Source organism: Loxodonta africana, chromosome 18 (assembly GCF_030014295.1).
Source record: "Loxodonta africana isolate mLoxAfr1 chromosome 18, mLoxAfr1.hap2, whole genome shotgun sequence".
Classification (NCBI taxonomy): Eukaryota; Metazoa; Chordata; class Mammalia; order Proboscidea; family Elephantidae; genus Loxodonta; species Loxodonta africana.
The window spans coordinates 14,531,864-14,547,969 of NC_087359.1; the positions used below are offsets into that span (position 1 = coordinate 14,531,864).

The window sequence follows — 16,106 nt, forward strand, 5'->3', positions numbered from 1 at the left end:
TAGAGGATGTCCCCTGGTCTTCCTTTGGGGGGTGTCACATATCAAGACGGACTTGACTTAGGCTGCTCTTCAGAGCGGTCCTCGTCAGCACACGACCACGGATGCCCTGGTGGGCCTGGTGCCACCTTCCCCCCGACTCCCCTCTGCTTTTGCTCTCCTGCCTCCCTCTGGGCCTCAGCTGGTCCCATGGGGTAGAAAGAGACATTCCTTAGTTTATATGAGGGGACATTCATCTCTTCATGTGGGTGGTTCTTGGTTTTTCTTCCTGTTTTTATATTTCTCTTTTGAAAGGGGAGCGAGGTTAATAATACCTGGGATCTGCACTGGGTGCTTCCAGTCCCCACAGGAGGTTTAGGGGGCTTTGCGGGGGGGCGGTCCAAGCCTCGAGCTCCTGGGGCTGATCCCCAAAATCCACTCCGCTTATTAAAGGCGAGGGGCCGGCTCCCTATCCTCATAGTCTTCCGTCATCTTCCAAGGTTGAAAAAGAAAATTTAGTCGTCTGCCTGCGCAGAATTTTATCTCCTTCATTCCTTCCTTCCTCTCCTCCTTTCTTCACCGTATCATGGTGAACCCTTTTCCTGAGGAAAACACACCTGTTACCTCATGGGCAGTGGCGCCGTGGGCTGACTGTGGCGCTTTATCACTGTTAGCTGGACGTGGGTCCTTTCCTTTCACAGACAATCGTTAGCCAAACTGGGAAGGGAAGGGGCGCAGCCCAGAAAATTAACCCAAGTTCTAGGCGACATGTACATATATAAATATTTATATATTAAAAAGTAACCAGAACTCTTAAGATAGCAGTTGCTTGATTGACTTAGAATATGGGTTTAATATAAACTGTATTTAGGAGCTGAGCTAGAGGCGAGCAGTGGTCTGTGTGGGATGCACTGCCTCCCTGGTGGTCCTTCATCGTTCCACTCATGAGCGAGACACCTCTAACCTGCCTGTTTTTACAACCCGGCCTCAAGGGCCGGCCCCACAGCCCCCGCACCTGGGCGTGCAGCACACCAGATGTGTATAGAGGTTTGTGTCGCATGCCCCGGACCTCGGCGTGAGGGCCTGGGGGCCTCCGATGTTGCCTAGATCTTGGTGCAATAAAACAATGAATTTTTGTGTTTGCCTGCCTGTGTCTTCATTTTTTTTTTCCTTTGATTTTTTAAAATGTTGACATCCAAAGCCCAGTCTGTGACCACCAGTCCAAGTGAAAGGTGATCTTTGTGCACTCAGTCACTGTCAGGAACTGGGGACTCTCAGGTCCCTGCGGTAGAGAAGTCTCCAGCAGGTTTTAGCTAAGCATAAAAGTCCAGACACGGCTTTTAAAGCAGCTCACTGAACAGTGTGGGCAATTTTAATAAATGCTGTATCAAGGAAACTTGGAAAGAATATCATTCCAGTGAGGTTTCATTGATTGTTTTTCAACTGGATAGTGTCTGAATTTCTGCAGAGAGAGATGAGCCTGTTATTCTGGACTTTGCTGAGGTCAGTGTTTTCCTCACAGGTGGTGCAGGTGAAGCAGGGCCTCTGCGTTTGGGATGCCTCCGGCATGGCCAGTGCACAGCCAGGCTCACAGCTCAGCCAGTTCCGGCCCTTGACCTACATGGGTGAGCCCAGTGGTGTTCTCCAGCATCAGGCTGGGGGCCTTGATGAGGAGAGGCTCGCTCTTAGTGTGGACTGGAGTTTTCCATAGACACAGAAATTTAAGTTAGACTCCTGGAAAAGCGCTGGCCTTGTCAGACCGGGCCACACCCAGCAGCAGTGGTCTGTGCTAAGCAGGAGGGGCCGCGATCTGGTACGCTTCATGTGTTGTGGAAATGGAGGCGAGACTGGGAAAGATGGCCAGTGATCAGGAGGTGAAATTCAGCACAAGCAGCAATAGTGAACGGATAACTGAGAAGCCCTGGAACCCTGGGGCAGAGGTGCGTTTCTAGCTTAAGTGGGTTCTGAGTTCTGCTTGGCTAGTCCGTTACCTGATGTCCAGCACCTCCCTGCCTCTTTAGTGACTACTTAAGACTCCACACGAAGGTTATGTGCAGGACTCTTTGTCCCAGTCACTGTAGACATTTGGTCAGACAGGTCAAAATGAGGACGGACAGGTGAGGGAGGTCAGCACCTGGAACTACACACTGATGCCTCCCGGGGGCCCTTCGGACCAGCCATGCCCACATTAAAGGGTTCAGAATCAGGCTGGGCAGTGGTGGGTGGAGGAGGTTCCAGTGGAAGGCAGGGGGCCTGGTGGTGATGCAGAGGAGACCATACTTTTTTCCTAGTTACTACTCTTTTCCAAGGGAGCATTGGTTGCTCAGTGGTAGAATTTTCGCCTTCCATGGAAGAGAGCCAGGCTTGATTCCCGGCCAGCGCACCTCACGTGCAGCCAGCGCACCTCACGTGCAGCCACCACCCATCTGTCTGTCAGTGGAGGCTTGTGTGTTGCTAGGATGCTGAACAGGTTTTAGCAGAGCTTCCAGACTAAGACGGACTAGGAAGAAAGGTCTGACAATCTACGGCTGAAAACCAGCCAGTGAAACTCCTATGAGTGAAGTAGAGCGGCACACAAAGTAAAGGATATTACCTGAAAGATCAGTGCTCTACTTAAAAGCCATCAGTACAAGACTGGAAGGTCAACAGTTTCTCAAAATCAAGGATGAGATGATAAGGGGGCAGGGAAATGAGACGGGAAACGGAGCAAACAGGACACAGAGTGCTGGCGCATTGTGATAAATGTAACTGATGTCACTGAACAATTGGGGTGGAAATTGTCAAATGGGAACCTAACTTGCTGTGTAAACTTTCACCAAAAACTTAATAAAATATTATTTTTAAAAACCCTCTGGAGCACAACAGTCCAATCCCATTGTGCATGGGGTGGCCATGAGTCGGGCCGACTCACTGGCGGCTAACGGCTGTCTTCCAAGCACCGTGGCTGGTCCTGGGTGTATAAAAAGACTGAGGCAGAGCTCTCGCAGGCTTTGGGCTTCACGGGCAGGAATGAGAGAGCCTGGGGTCTGTTGAGGATCGCTGCTGGTGAGACACGTAGGAGCCAAGAGGCTGGTGAGGCTAGTTCTGCCTGTGGTGGCCTCGAGAGGAGATGGTGTTTTGAGAAGAGCATTCAAAGATGAGTAGGAGCCAGCTGAGCCAAGCTCATTTGGATTTACCATCAGGTAATCACGAAGAGCCCAGGGGATATTTCCATTGAAAATTCAGGCATGAGCCAGTTGGTGCTAGGCCTTGTGCGTGTGGAGAGCTGAGTCAGCTCCTGCATGATTTGAAGCAAGAGGACTGCTGGGCCTGTCAGACACATCAGGTTGATGGCAGCCTGTGAGCCCACCTGGGAGGGTGACGTGGCGAAAACAGGTGAGGAGGATCCGGCCAACATGTCGGCCAAGAAGGCAGGACCAGAGAGACTGTTGGTAGCATTAGAGGCTGAGAGTGGGGTCACTTGGCTATTTCGGAGATGGAATCACGAGGAGGTAAGATGGAAGGTTCAGGGCATAGTTTAAGATGACTTCTGGCCAGAGTAGTCACTTGAGTGGCAGGGACAAGTAATAGCCAGAAAAGGAGATGGCGGGCCACTGGTATCAGGAAGGTCTTAGGTGGGTGACAGATTCGATGGCAACATTCCAGCCAAGCCTAGGGGGCAATTAAGGTATTTGCCTGCTGTCACAGCAGGGAACCCAGGGAGAATCACAGGTGTGAGAAGTAGCAGTAGGTCACAATTGAGTCTTCCAATTTTGAAAAAGTGTAGGGGTGGATATTTATAAGCACTAGGCACTGTTCTGTGTGAGAGCGACCATCAGCCCAGCAAAGTGCCGTGTGGTGGAGTGAGGAATACCAGGGTATAGATCCCTGCCCCGTTCTTGTTGGCAAGAACAAGTCTTCTGACTTCTTTGAACCTCTGTGTAGATGAAGACATCGGTAAAGCAAGGGGTGGGTGGTAATCCTGCTCATAGGATTGACGGGTAGATTATGTGTTGCCCAACCCTTGGTTGTGCTCAGCAGTGCAGTTATTTCTCCACCTTCCAACCTCGTGGCCAGTCACCTGACTGGCTCCTCCCCTGAGCCACACTGGCTGCTTACCTGCTTCTGCACCTGGATGGACCAGCTGAGCACCATTGACAAAGCTCTTTCTGCAGCTGGCCCTTGGGGCTGGACATCCACGGGTGTCTGGCTCAGTTGGGCTCTGCTTGCCTTTTGGGGACTTCTGTCCCTGGTCTTCAGGCCACCACTCTCCCATTCTCCCAGTGGTTATTCCATTTTTTTGCTCTTCTGCTGCCATTGAGCCTTTATTCTTAGCAAGTGATCTCTAACCCTACTACAGGGCTTTCCTCCCCCAAATAAAAACAGCAACACCCAAAACCCAAAACTCCATCAACATCTGTTCTTCTCTCTCTCTAATCCATGGTTCTGCACACCCACGGAGTAGCAGAAACACCTGGCAGAGGTCTATACAGTATTAATGAAAGTTTAATCAGAATCTTAGGGTGCAGCTTGGGCATCCGCATGTAAGTCTCATGGGTGCTCCTAGCAGGCGGACAAGGTTGAGAACCACTCTTGTAGTCCAGCGTCTCAAACTAAAGTGAGCATCAGAACCACCTGGGGCTTGTTGGACATTGGTTGTTGGGCCCCATCCCCCAAGTCTCTGATTCAGCAGGTCTGGGGTAGGGCCTGACAATTTGCCTCCCTAACGAGCTTCCAAGGAGTCTTGGTGGCACAGTGGTTAAGCGCTCAGCTGCGAACCGGAAGGTCAGTGGTTCGAATCCACCAGCTGCTTTGAGGGAGAAGTCTGCTTCTGTAAAGATAAACCAAAAAACCAAACTTGTTGCCTTCGAGTCAATTCTGACTCATAGTGGCCCTGCAGGACAGACTAGAACTGCCCCATAGGGTTTCCAAGGAGCGGCTGGTAGATTTGAACTGCTGACCTTTTGGTTAGCAGCCAAGTTCTTAACCACTGTGCCTCCAGGGCTCCTCCGTAAAGATTACAGCCTTAGAAACCCTATGGGGCAGTTCTCCTCTGTCCTGTAGGGGCACCATGAGTCAGAATCGACTCTACGGCACGGGTAACAAGCTCCCAGGGGATGCTGAAGCTGCTGGTCCAAGGACCGCACCTGGAGAACCACTGTTCTGATACAAAGGTTCTTAAATGAGTGGCGGGTCAGTCGGGGTGGGAGTACAAGAAGGAAGTCAAATGTTCAGATGGAAAAGCCCTTCATGAGTTGTTGACCATTGCCCCGTCAAGACCTCTGCTGTGGACACTGGAAGAGGTGCCCCTCTGTGCAGGGCTATACCCTCTCCTGTGTTCCCGAGGCCAACACTTCCACCCCTTGGGGACCTTGCTCCATTAATTATCCTGTCTGCCTCCTGCAGCTCACTCTTCCCCTGCCTTCTCCTGACTCTTCCTCAGTTTATAAACATGGTGAAACGTCTCCCATCCTATAAAAGTCCCCTCGTTTCCCTGGGTCCCCGCTCAGCCTAAATGTGCTCCCTCTACCTTCACCCTCTGTGTGCCTGGGTCTGGCTCCACCCTCAATGGCTTCACTCAGTGACCTCATCTCCTAGTATGACAGGCATTTGCAACCTCCTCTCCAGGTGTCCCCACTGTCACTCCTCTGAAGCTCTGCACTTTCTCTGTCCCTTACATGTTAATCTGGCGAGTGCTAATATGATGAAGAACCGATGGTACTATAGGAAGAAGTCCAAGCTGCACTGGCGGCATTGGAGAAAACGGAGGCTCCAGGCATTGATGGAATATCAATTGAGATGTTTCAATAAATGGACGCAGCACTGGAAGTGCTCACTTGTCTACGACAAGAAATTTGGAAGACCACTACCTGGCCAATGGACTAGAAGAAATCCATATTTGTACCCATTTCAAAGAAAGTTGATCCAACAGAATACGGAAATTATAGAACAATGTCATTAATATCACACACAAGGAAAATTTTGCTGAAGATTATTCAAAAGCGGCTGCAGCAGTACATTGACGGGGAACTGCCAGAAATTCAAGCCAGATTCAGAAGAGGGGATGGAACAAGGGATATCATTACTGATGTCAGATGGATCCTGGCTGAAAGCAGAGAATACCAAGAAGATGTTTACCTGTGTTTTATTGACTGTGCAAAGACGTTCAGTTGTGTGGATCATACCAAATTTTGGATAACAGTGTGAAGAATGGAAATTCCAGAACACTTAATTGTGTTTATGAGGAACCTGTACTTAGACCAACAGGCAGTCGTTCGAACAGAACAAGGGGATACTGTGTAGTTTAAAGTCAGGAAAGGTGTGTGTCAAGGTTGTATCCTTTCACCATACTTATTCAATCTGTATGTTAAGCAAATAATCCAAGTAGCAGGACTATATGAAGAAGAATGGGGCACCAGGATTAGGAGGAAGACTCATTAACAGCCTGCCTTATGCAGATGACACAACCTTGCTTGCTGATAGTGAAGAGGGCTTGAAGCACTTACTGATGAAGATCAAAGACCACATCCTTCAGTAGGGATTACACCTCAACATAAAACAAAAATCCTCGCAACTGGACCATAAGCAACATCATGATAAACGGAGAAAACATTGAAGTTGTCAAGAATTTCATTTTACTTGGATCTGCCATCAACGCCCATGGAAGCAGTAGTCAAGAAATTAAAAGACACATTACATTGGGCAAATCTGCTGCAAAAGATCTCTTAAGCAAAGATATCACTTTGAGGACTAAGGTGTGACTGACCCAAGCCATGATGTTTTCAGTTGCCTCATATGCACATGAAAGCTGAACAGTGAACAAGGAAGACCGAAGAAGAATTGATGCCTTTGAATTATGGTGTTGGCAAAGAATGTTGAATATACCCTGGTGGCGTAGTGGTTAAGTGATAGAACTGCTAACCAAAAGGTCGGCAGTTCGAATCCACCAGGCAAACTCTACGGGGCAGTTCTACTCTGTCCTACAGGGTTGCTATGAGTCGGAATCGACTCGACGGCAGTGGGTTTTTTTTGGGCCAGAAGAACCACCAAATCTTTCCTGGAAGAAGTACAGCCAGACTAGGCATTAGAAGTGAGGATGGTGAGACTTCATCTCACATACTTTGAACATGTTCTCAGGAGGGACCAGTCCCTGGAGAAGGACATCATGCTTGGTAGAGTAGAGCATCAGCGAAAAAGAGGATGACTCTCAGCGAGGTGGATTGACACAGTGGCTGTAAACATGGACTGAAGCATAAGGATTGTGAGGGTGGCGCAGAACCAGGCAGTGTTTCATTCTGTTGTACATCAGGTTGCCCTGAGTCGGAACTGACTCGACAGCACCTAACAACAACAGCCCAGGATCCATGAACTCTACTCAGCGTGTCTCACTGGATATCCTCCTGACACATTCCTTGTTTTGTCTTCCCTCCACTTACCTGTGTTCAGCTCTCCCTGGATCTCTACCCTAGTTGGGGGTCCCACCAACTGCCCTGTTAACCAAGCTAGACATGGGGCCACCGTCTTTGGAACCTCCGCACTCCTGGCTCCCACACACAGTAGTTATGAAAAGTCTGATCTTTCTACCTGGCTACCTTGGAATTACTCCCTCTTTTTTCATCCCTACTACCTCCCTCTCTGTTTGGGTCCCCCTTCTTTTTCTCCTGGTCGCCTGAATAATCTTCTAACCAATTCCTACCCTCCAGTCTTGCCCTGCATCCTTCTCCCCTTTTCTGGCCCCCAGCACCATCTTTTAAGACAAGAAACTCTAGTGAAGTCATTTCCTTTGTCATTTCCCATGAGCTGTAAGGTAATTTACAACCTGTTGTCTTTTGTGATTGTTATGGGTTGAATCATGTCCCCAAAGAAGATATGTTGAAGTCCTGACATTCTTCCCCCACCCCCATACCTGGGAGTGTGACCTTGTTTGGATATAGGGACTTTGAAGATGTTATCACATTAACATGTGCTTATATTGGAGTAGGGTGGGCTCTAATCCCATAAGACTGCATTCTTATAAAAGGGAAGAAACAGCCATGTGAAGATGGAAATTGGAGTAATGCATCTATATTGATGTTGAGTGCCGTCAAGCGACCCTATAGCAACCCTATAGAAAGAGTAGAACTGCCTATAGAGTTTCCTAGGCTGTGATCTTTACAAGAACATATCATCAGGTCTTTCTCCCGAGCCATTGGTGGGTTTGAACCATCAACCTTTCAGTTAGCAGCTGAGTGCTTAACCATTACACCACCAGGGCTCCTAATGCATCTGTAGGCCAAGGAATGCTGAGGATTGCCAGGAGCCACCAGAAGCTAGGAGAGAGAAAGGCAAGAGAGGATTCCTCCCTAGAGCCTTCAGAGAGCATGGCTCTGCTGACGCCCTGAATTTGCACTCCTAGCCTCCAGAACTGTGAGAGAATCAGTGTCTATTGTATTAAGCCACCCCATTTGGGGTACTCGTTAGGACGCCCCTAGGAGGTGAATGCAGTGATCGAGACCTTCCCTGCCTCCGTGGTCTTCCACTGCCCGTAGGTGACCTCTGAGGGGCCACCCTACATGCCATCTGCGATCCTTGGGAAGCCACCTAAGAGTTTAGGAAATCAGCCTTGTTGAGGCTCCCAAGTTTATGAATGAGGCTGCCCTAAACAGTCTGTCTTGAATCATTGCTTCTGCTAGTTGATTTCTCAGGGAAAGGTTGCTGTACATTGTTCCTGCTTTAAAGGGTTCAGGTAGAGTCAGGTTGGGGTAGGGTGGTGATTAGAGGAACAGGTAGGGCTGGGCCACTAAATAAACACCCACTGGACATGGTTCTGAGAAACACAGTCACAAAACTGCCATCCCTTCCAGCAGGTTCTAAGTATTTAGACAGCACAGAACCAGAACTGGACCAGATTTTAACATGAGGATTCTAAGTCCGTGCCACACACTTGCCTTGAAATGTATATAGGGGATTCAGGTTCTCTTATGCAGACCCATGACTTCCATGGCCATGTTTTTAATGAAATTTAATAACCTTTATTAGTCCATGAGAAGAGGGGGATTATTCAAATGCCCCTGATGTAGCTTTTGGCCCTTGTGATAGTAGAAATGATCTCTGCTTACTGTACTTTTTTTTTTTTCTTTTAAATGTATTATTCTGCCATTTTCTGTCCTATGTGGCTGTGGTTCGATACTTCCCGTTGCCAGGCACTAGCGGGAAGCACTGGCCACTGGCCATAGACAATGCCAGTGCTAAGGGCTTACGTGTTGTTATTAGACACTGTCGAGTTGATTCCAACTCATAGCGAGCCATGTGACAGAGTAGAACTACCCCATAGGGTTTCCTAGGCTGTAATCTTTACAAGAGCAGAGTGCCAGGTCCTTCTCCCAAGGAGCAGCTGGATGAATTCAAACTGCCAACTTTTTGGTTAGCAGCGGAGCGTTTAACCGTTGCACCACCGGGGCTCCTTACTAAAAAACTGAAGTGGAACCCATTGCCATCAAGTCATTCTGACTCATAGTGACCGTATAAGACAGAGTAGAATAGCCCCATGGGTTTCCAAGGCTGTGGTCTTTACGGAAGTAGATCACCAGGTCTTTTCTCCCGTAGAGTGGCTGGTGGGTTTGGTTAGCAGCTGAGCTCTTAACCACTGCACCACCAGGTCTGCTTGGCTCCTCACTGGCTACTCGTAGGTGTTTGCTGAGTGAGTGAACTGGAAAGGCTGCTGGAGGAAGCATGGCTGTCACCTTGCATCTGGGCTCTGCGTAGAAAACCACGTCACCAGCTCGGAAATTCTTGCCCCACTTCTCTTAGCTGTCTTTGCTAAGCCTGAGTACCCCATTTTGGGGAAGCCTAGTGGGGACTGGAGCACTCGCCCGCCCCTCTCTATTTCGAGTGAAACCCGAGCCATGGTACGGGGCCAGCTGTCTCTTGGATGGCACGGAAACGGTTGCTGACAGCTGGATACAATCAAGCTCCATTACGAACAGATTATAAGTGCCATTCATAGGGAGAAGAAATTTCAAGCTTTAACAAAATAAAATCTGGGGGGTTTGAAAGCGAGACAATGCCCCAGTCTCAGCCTGGGCAAGTAGATTTGCTCCCCAGTCTCTTGCACGTGTCAAGCACCCTTTCTTCCCCGCCGTCCCCTACCCCTAAACTAAGCCCTGTCTGCAGAACTGGAAGTCCAGATGAGGGTTGCTCCTGGGGCTAGCTGCTGAGTACCTCTGTATTGTGTTTACTGAGGACACCTCAATGAAATACTTGTTCTAAACACTGTGTTCAGCCCACCACACCTGGGCGGGGAGGTGTCGGCAGGCTGGCTTGCAGGAGAGCCTTCTCCCAGCTGAGGTCCCTCTTTCCTTGCTCATGGGGCGGATGATCAGCCTAGCTTCACTTTTTGTGAAGCAGGGGTTATGCCAATGTATTTCTGAGCCCTCCCCTCCACCCCCTGCTGCCCCTCCCATCCCCACCTCTGGCCTTGGCAGGGCTTCAAGTAATGGCCCATCAGGTAGCCTTTGTAATTGTGTGTTGAGGGAAGCCTTGGATGGAGTCTTGGTTTTCTGTTGGGTTGCCCTCTGTGGAATATCCCACACGCCATAGTCTTCTGTTCTGTCCTCGGTCCTTCCTTCCTTTATCTGTTCCTTTAGCACATTGGAGTATAGGGAGGGGTGTCAGTGGTCATATAGAAAAGGGACACTGCCCTCCCCTTTCCCCTGAGGCCTCCAGCTTGCATTTTCTGCTTGGCACCCCCCACCACCTCATTCATCCTGTTGGGAAAATGGAAAGGCAAGGAAACAGAATTACTGGGTTTAGAAGAAGGAACCAGCTAAAATGTGGGCCTTTGGGAGGCTCGTAAGAGGATTGTAAAATTCCTTCCCATGGTATGTCAGGTTGTAAGTGCCACCTAAATTTAATTTTAAAAGTCAGTTTAAAACAAGAAAAACCTGTATAGGTATACAGGTTTACCAGGTATATATGAAGCTTCTCCCCTCCTCCCATTTCCCAGCCAACCAGTTCTTCCAGAGGTTGGCGAGGCTCCCCATTCCCATGGACCCTGCTAAACCCATTGCCATTCAGTTGATATTCGACTCATAGTGACCCTACAGGACAGAGTATAACTGCCCCATGGGGTACCAAGGATTGGCTGGTGGATTTGAACTGCCTACCTTTTGGTTAGCAGCTGAGCTCTTAACCACTGCACCATCAGGGCTCCACGGAGCCTGCTAGCCAGTCTGAATGCCCACTGGGGTGGGAGTCCCTGCGGGTAGGCTTTCCTGTGTCTGTTTTCAGGGCTGTATCCGTGAACGGTGCTCAGCACAGCACAGGGCCCCAACAAGCGGTGACTGGATGACTAAGTGTGTGGGGATTAATGTGCAGCACATGTCTGCGCCAGACTCAAGTGTCACGTGGCTCCTCAGTGCCCCTTCCTCTGCTCACTCTCCGTTGAGGTCTCCTTTTGGTTTGTGGGCTGGGGATACAACCAATGAATGAGGTGGACTTGGCTCCCACCTGTAAGAAGCCTACACCCCAACCTCAGCTTCCAAGCCTATGGTGTGGAAATCGTATCTAACCGCTGCTTCCGAATCACGGCTCTGACCGAGTGGAGTAGTCTTTGACAGTGATCCACAGTGAGAAATACATTTTACATCCCTATTAAGTACAAGGAGTCCTGGTGGCACAATGGTTAAGTGCTCGGCTGCTAACCAAAAGGTCAGAGGTTCAAACCCACCAGGGACTCCATGGGAGAGAGACCTGGCGATCTGCTCCTGTAAGGATTACAGCCTAGAAAACCCTATGGGGTAGGTCTACTCTGTCACATGGAGTCGCTAGGATTTGGAATTAACTTGAGGGTACCCAATGACAACAATAATCCAAAGTACACATGCCAGCATTCTTAGGAGACCAGAACAGAAATGGGTCTTATGTGATACACTCTGGTCCCTCTCTGTTTTATTCTGTTTGCTCTTCTGTGCAACTAATGGATTCACCTCCTTGAAGAGTGCTGACCTGCTCTTTACAAACTCGGTTCTAATGAAACAATGCAAATTAACAGAATTTGTGAACAATCAAGAATGATACTATTCTAAGTAATTAGCAATAGTTCAAAAATCCCTATGCTAATCTAAGCAATTAGGAATAGCTCAAGAATCCCTATTCTAACCTAAGTAATTAGCAATAGTTCAAGTCCCTCATCCTCATCTCTTCACTAGGTGTGTTCAGATAAATTCAGATAAGAGTCTGGGGTGTTGTTAAAGAGAATTAAGGTGTCATCCGAGTCCTTGTGTTACCTGAATTGCTTTTCTCCCCAGTTTTGTTTATTAAGCAAGAGTTCAGGTGATGAGGAGAAGGACACCATGCTTGGTAAAGTAGACGGTCAGCGACAAAGCTGAAGACCCTCAATGAGATGGACTGACACAGTGGCTGCAACAATGGGCTCAAGCGTAACAATGATTATGAGGATGGCACAGGACTGGGCAGTGTTACATTCTGTTGTACATAGGGTCGCTGTGAGTCGAAACCCACTCGATGGCCCCTAACAACAACAGGGGATAAAAACGGAGCAGATGGCAGACATTGGGGCGAGACCCAGTGCGCCTCTTCTCCTGGTATGAACAATTTGGAAGCGATTTGCCAGATCCGACTGGGATCAATTCTAAGCGTGTCCTAAGGCTCGGCCCCTAGGAAGAAAGTACAGCGAGATCACGAAGTGCAGGTGTGCAAAGCCAAGAACACAGGAAATGTTGGCCAGCATGTGATTCCCTGCTTTATACCATCCCATTGCCATCGAGTTGATTCCAAATCACAGCAACTCTCTAAGACAGAGTAGAATTGCTCCATAGGGTTTCCTAGGCTGTAAATCTTTACAAAGCAGACTGCTACATCTTTCTCCCACAGAGCAGCTGATGGGTTCAAACTGCCAACCTTCTGGTTAGCAGCCAAGTGCTTAACCATTGTGCCACCAGGGCTCCTTCCCCTTGCGCTATAGCCACCTGTTCACTGGACATCATGCTTGGTAAAGTCGAGAGTCAGCAAAAAACAGGAAGAACCTCAGTAAGATGGATTGACACAGTGGCTGCAACAATGGGCTCAACATAGCAACAATTGTGAGGATGGTGCGGGACTGTGCAGTGTTTCGTTCTGTTTTACACAGGGTCACTATGAGTTGAAACCAACTGAATGACACCTAACAACGACAACAAACCGGGCAATCTGGTGAGATCCACGAAATCCATCTTCTAGCATGTTGATATAATTTATACAAGGGAAGTGTCTAATTTACTGGAGCTCTTTATTTTTTTTTTTCTTTGAAAGAAGCTTGAGGGAATGTGCCCAAGGAAACAGAGACTATCTTCTTAGATTTTTCAAGAGACACCAGTGTTCTTCACTGGAGCCTGGCCAATCAGTTCATGAAGGTGGTAGGGGATGTTGGTTAGTGAAAGGACAATTTTCTTAGCCACAGGAAGGGTGGGCCAGGGCCACACCCTGGAGGGGAAGTAAAGACTAGGCCTCCTTCTGCTGGTATGTTGAAGTCAGTCTCATCTAAGGGCAATACTCCCAGCTGCACAGAAGAATTCGGATGGGAGACGATGACAGATCTGGTGGCACTTTGGGGATCGATTCCCAGTGCATCAGTTGTGGGAAACAGGCCCAGGAGGCTGAGATATTTGCCCAGGTCGCAAGCTAATTAAAAGGACATCAGGAATAAAAGCAGAGTTCCCTAATTCTGAATCTGCCCCCTCTCCATAAGAGGAAATACCTTATCTCTGTTCCTTGGACCCAGTGAATGTTTGGGCAGTACCGGGAAGCAGACTTGAGGGCTGACCAGTAATGAAATGGGCCTTGTGGTGAGCTCACACCTCCTTGATGCAGCTGTCCCAAGAGAGGACATCTCCTGGAGCAGCTGGGTCACTGTGAAAGGTGTTGCTGCGTGCCACCCACACAGGGAGGGTCCTGAACTACCCCCATGTGGACCAGTGGGTCCTGAAGGTCCCTCCCTACTGACGCTTTTGTAATTTTTATTGCTAGCACCAAACCAAGAATAAACTTATATATCTGGGAGTGGCTAGGAAAGAGGCATTTCCCATAATTTTTTAAATTAAAAAAAGTAATGCACTTGCATGTTTAAAAAACAGCCAAACAGTACAGAAAGATAGTGAAAAAGTAAGTGTAGAATGAAAAGTAGGTCTCCATCTCCCCCTCCCAGTCCCTCCTCCCACAGTTTATTCCCGTTAAATTTTTGCATATCCTTCCTAAAAAATAAAGTTTATGCATACATCTGTACCAGCACATATATATGTATATATAGCATTTGTATCTGTCAGTGAATATTTAAAGGGGACAAATGTAAGTTAGTGCATTTGGGGTTAAAATACATTAAAACTAGACCTAAAGGTCTTGAGCGATTATTACAGATTAGGCCGAAACCCTCAGGAAGGAACAGCCACGGCAGCTAAATCAGCAAAGACGGTCGTGGGCTCAGGACAGGAGAGCCAGCGAGTTCTGCAGCTTCTCCTACTCCAGAGGCCCAAGGATCTCCACAGAGTCCCCCGCAGTGCTGTGTAGGGAGAGGGGAGCCATGAGTAGGGTGGAAGGTGGATTCCGAGGTGCCTTTTTGCAATGTGGGGGATTTCCTCTTTGTCACAAGAAAGAGAAAAGGCTTCCAAGTCTCCCAGTGTCTCATTTGGCCCCTTTTTGCGTTTTCTTGCTGCATTTTAAGCAATTATCTTAAAAAGCCATACAGGAAGGTAGCTGGCTGGGTGGGGTTTATTTTTTTCCTTTATATGTTGTAATTCCTTTTTTAAAAAATTAAACTTTTTGAGATAATTGTAGATCCACACGCGGTTGTAACAAATTATACAGAGCAGGGTGGGGTTTAGCCTGGAAAGTTGGAAGATACCCTGGCCAGAAGCCTGCTGTGACCTTGGCCCTTGACCTCGCTGGGCTTCAATTTTCTTGCCTGAAGGTTCCGGGCAGGATGCTAAGAGCCCTTCCGGTTCGTAGGTCGCCCACGCACTGGTTAACTAAGTACACCTGCGCAGGAGTAATGCACCTGGAGTGTGTAGCACCGCAGCCTCAGGTACCCCGCTGAACGCGCAGCTCAGGACTGGTCCGCCCATGCAGGCGAATGAAGCACGCAGGGGACAGTCTAGAAAAGTGGGGCTTCACCGAGACCCCGAAGTGCTTAAGGCCGGGATGCCTCCTTTGCCACTTGATCCGGGTAAACTCAGAGGGCAGAGAACGGAAGTGGGAAGGCCGTAAACTCAGGACATTCGTTAAGCTCAGAAGGTTGAGCAGCAGAAGGAAACCACTCCGAATCGCTTCTGCGACCTTTTCCAAAGGCGGGGCCCCCCAACTCCCGGCCCAGCAGGCGGGTGGTGCCGCCCTTTAAAGCTGACGTCAGCGGGGACCAGCTGCCCTTCAAGCCGGGCACGACCATAGCCGCTCCGAAACCGCCGGCTGTGGCCCTGTGGGGACGCACACGACGTCCTCGAACCCTTGCGAAACCCGAAACCGCTCAGTCCCAGGAGCGCAGGAGCTGTGCGTGGGCGTGGCCAACCAGGGGCGCGGGGCCTCCGGGCGGGGGCGGAGCTGGGACGCGCGTGCGCAGGTGTGGGCCCTGGCGGCGGCCGCGTGCCTGGGATGTGGGCGAGCGGGGGCGGGGGCGGGGGCGGGCCTCAGGTCCAGGGGCGGGAATTCTTGGCGGGCTGGGCGGGCGCGCGTGCCCCGGCGCGGGCCTGGGCGGCGGCCGCGTGCCTGGGATGTGCGCAAGCGGGAGCCGGGCGGGCCTCAGGCCTGGGGGCGGGGCCTCATGCCGGCCGGGCAGCTTGCGCAGGCGCAGGCCAGGGCGCCAGGCCACGTGCCGGAGGCGTGTGCGGACGAGGGCCGAGGCGGGGCTTCAGGGTTCCGGGGGCGGAGCCTCAGGGCATGCGGGGGCGCGTGCGCAGGCGCGGGTCCTGCTGGCGGCACGGGCCGGCGGCGCGCGTGCGCGCGGCGGGCGGGGCGCCCCGGAGTCGAGGTGCCGGGGGCGCGGGGGGCGGGGTTCCGAGCCGAGGCGAGCCGGCGGGGCTGGCGGCGCGGGACGGAGCTGTGAGGCGAGCGGCAGCCGGGGCCGCGGAGCCCGGCGCCAGCACCATGGAGGAGGACGACAGCTACGGTCAGTGCAGCCCGCGGCC

The 16,106-nt window shown here is 50.2% G+C and overlaps 1 protein-coding gene across 1 annotated transcript in view; it reads left to right on the forward strand.

The window, feature by feature from the left end:
- The first annotated feature begins 15,985 nt into the window (after positions 1-15,985).
- The window catches only part of CYTH1 (cytohesin 1), a 113,937-nt gene continuing 113,816 nt past the window's right edge, over positions 15,986-16,106 (forward strand). The window contains exon 1 of the mRNA XM_064270636.1: positions 15,986-16,087. Coding sequence (XP_064126706.1) covers positions 16,066-16,087 — 22 coding nt within the window. The 5' untranslated portion in view covers positions 15,986-16,065. The remainder of the gene's footprint in view (positions 16,088-16,106) is intronic.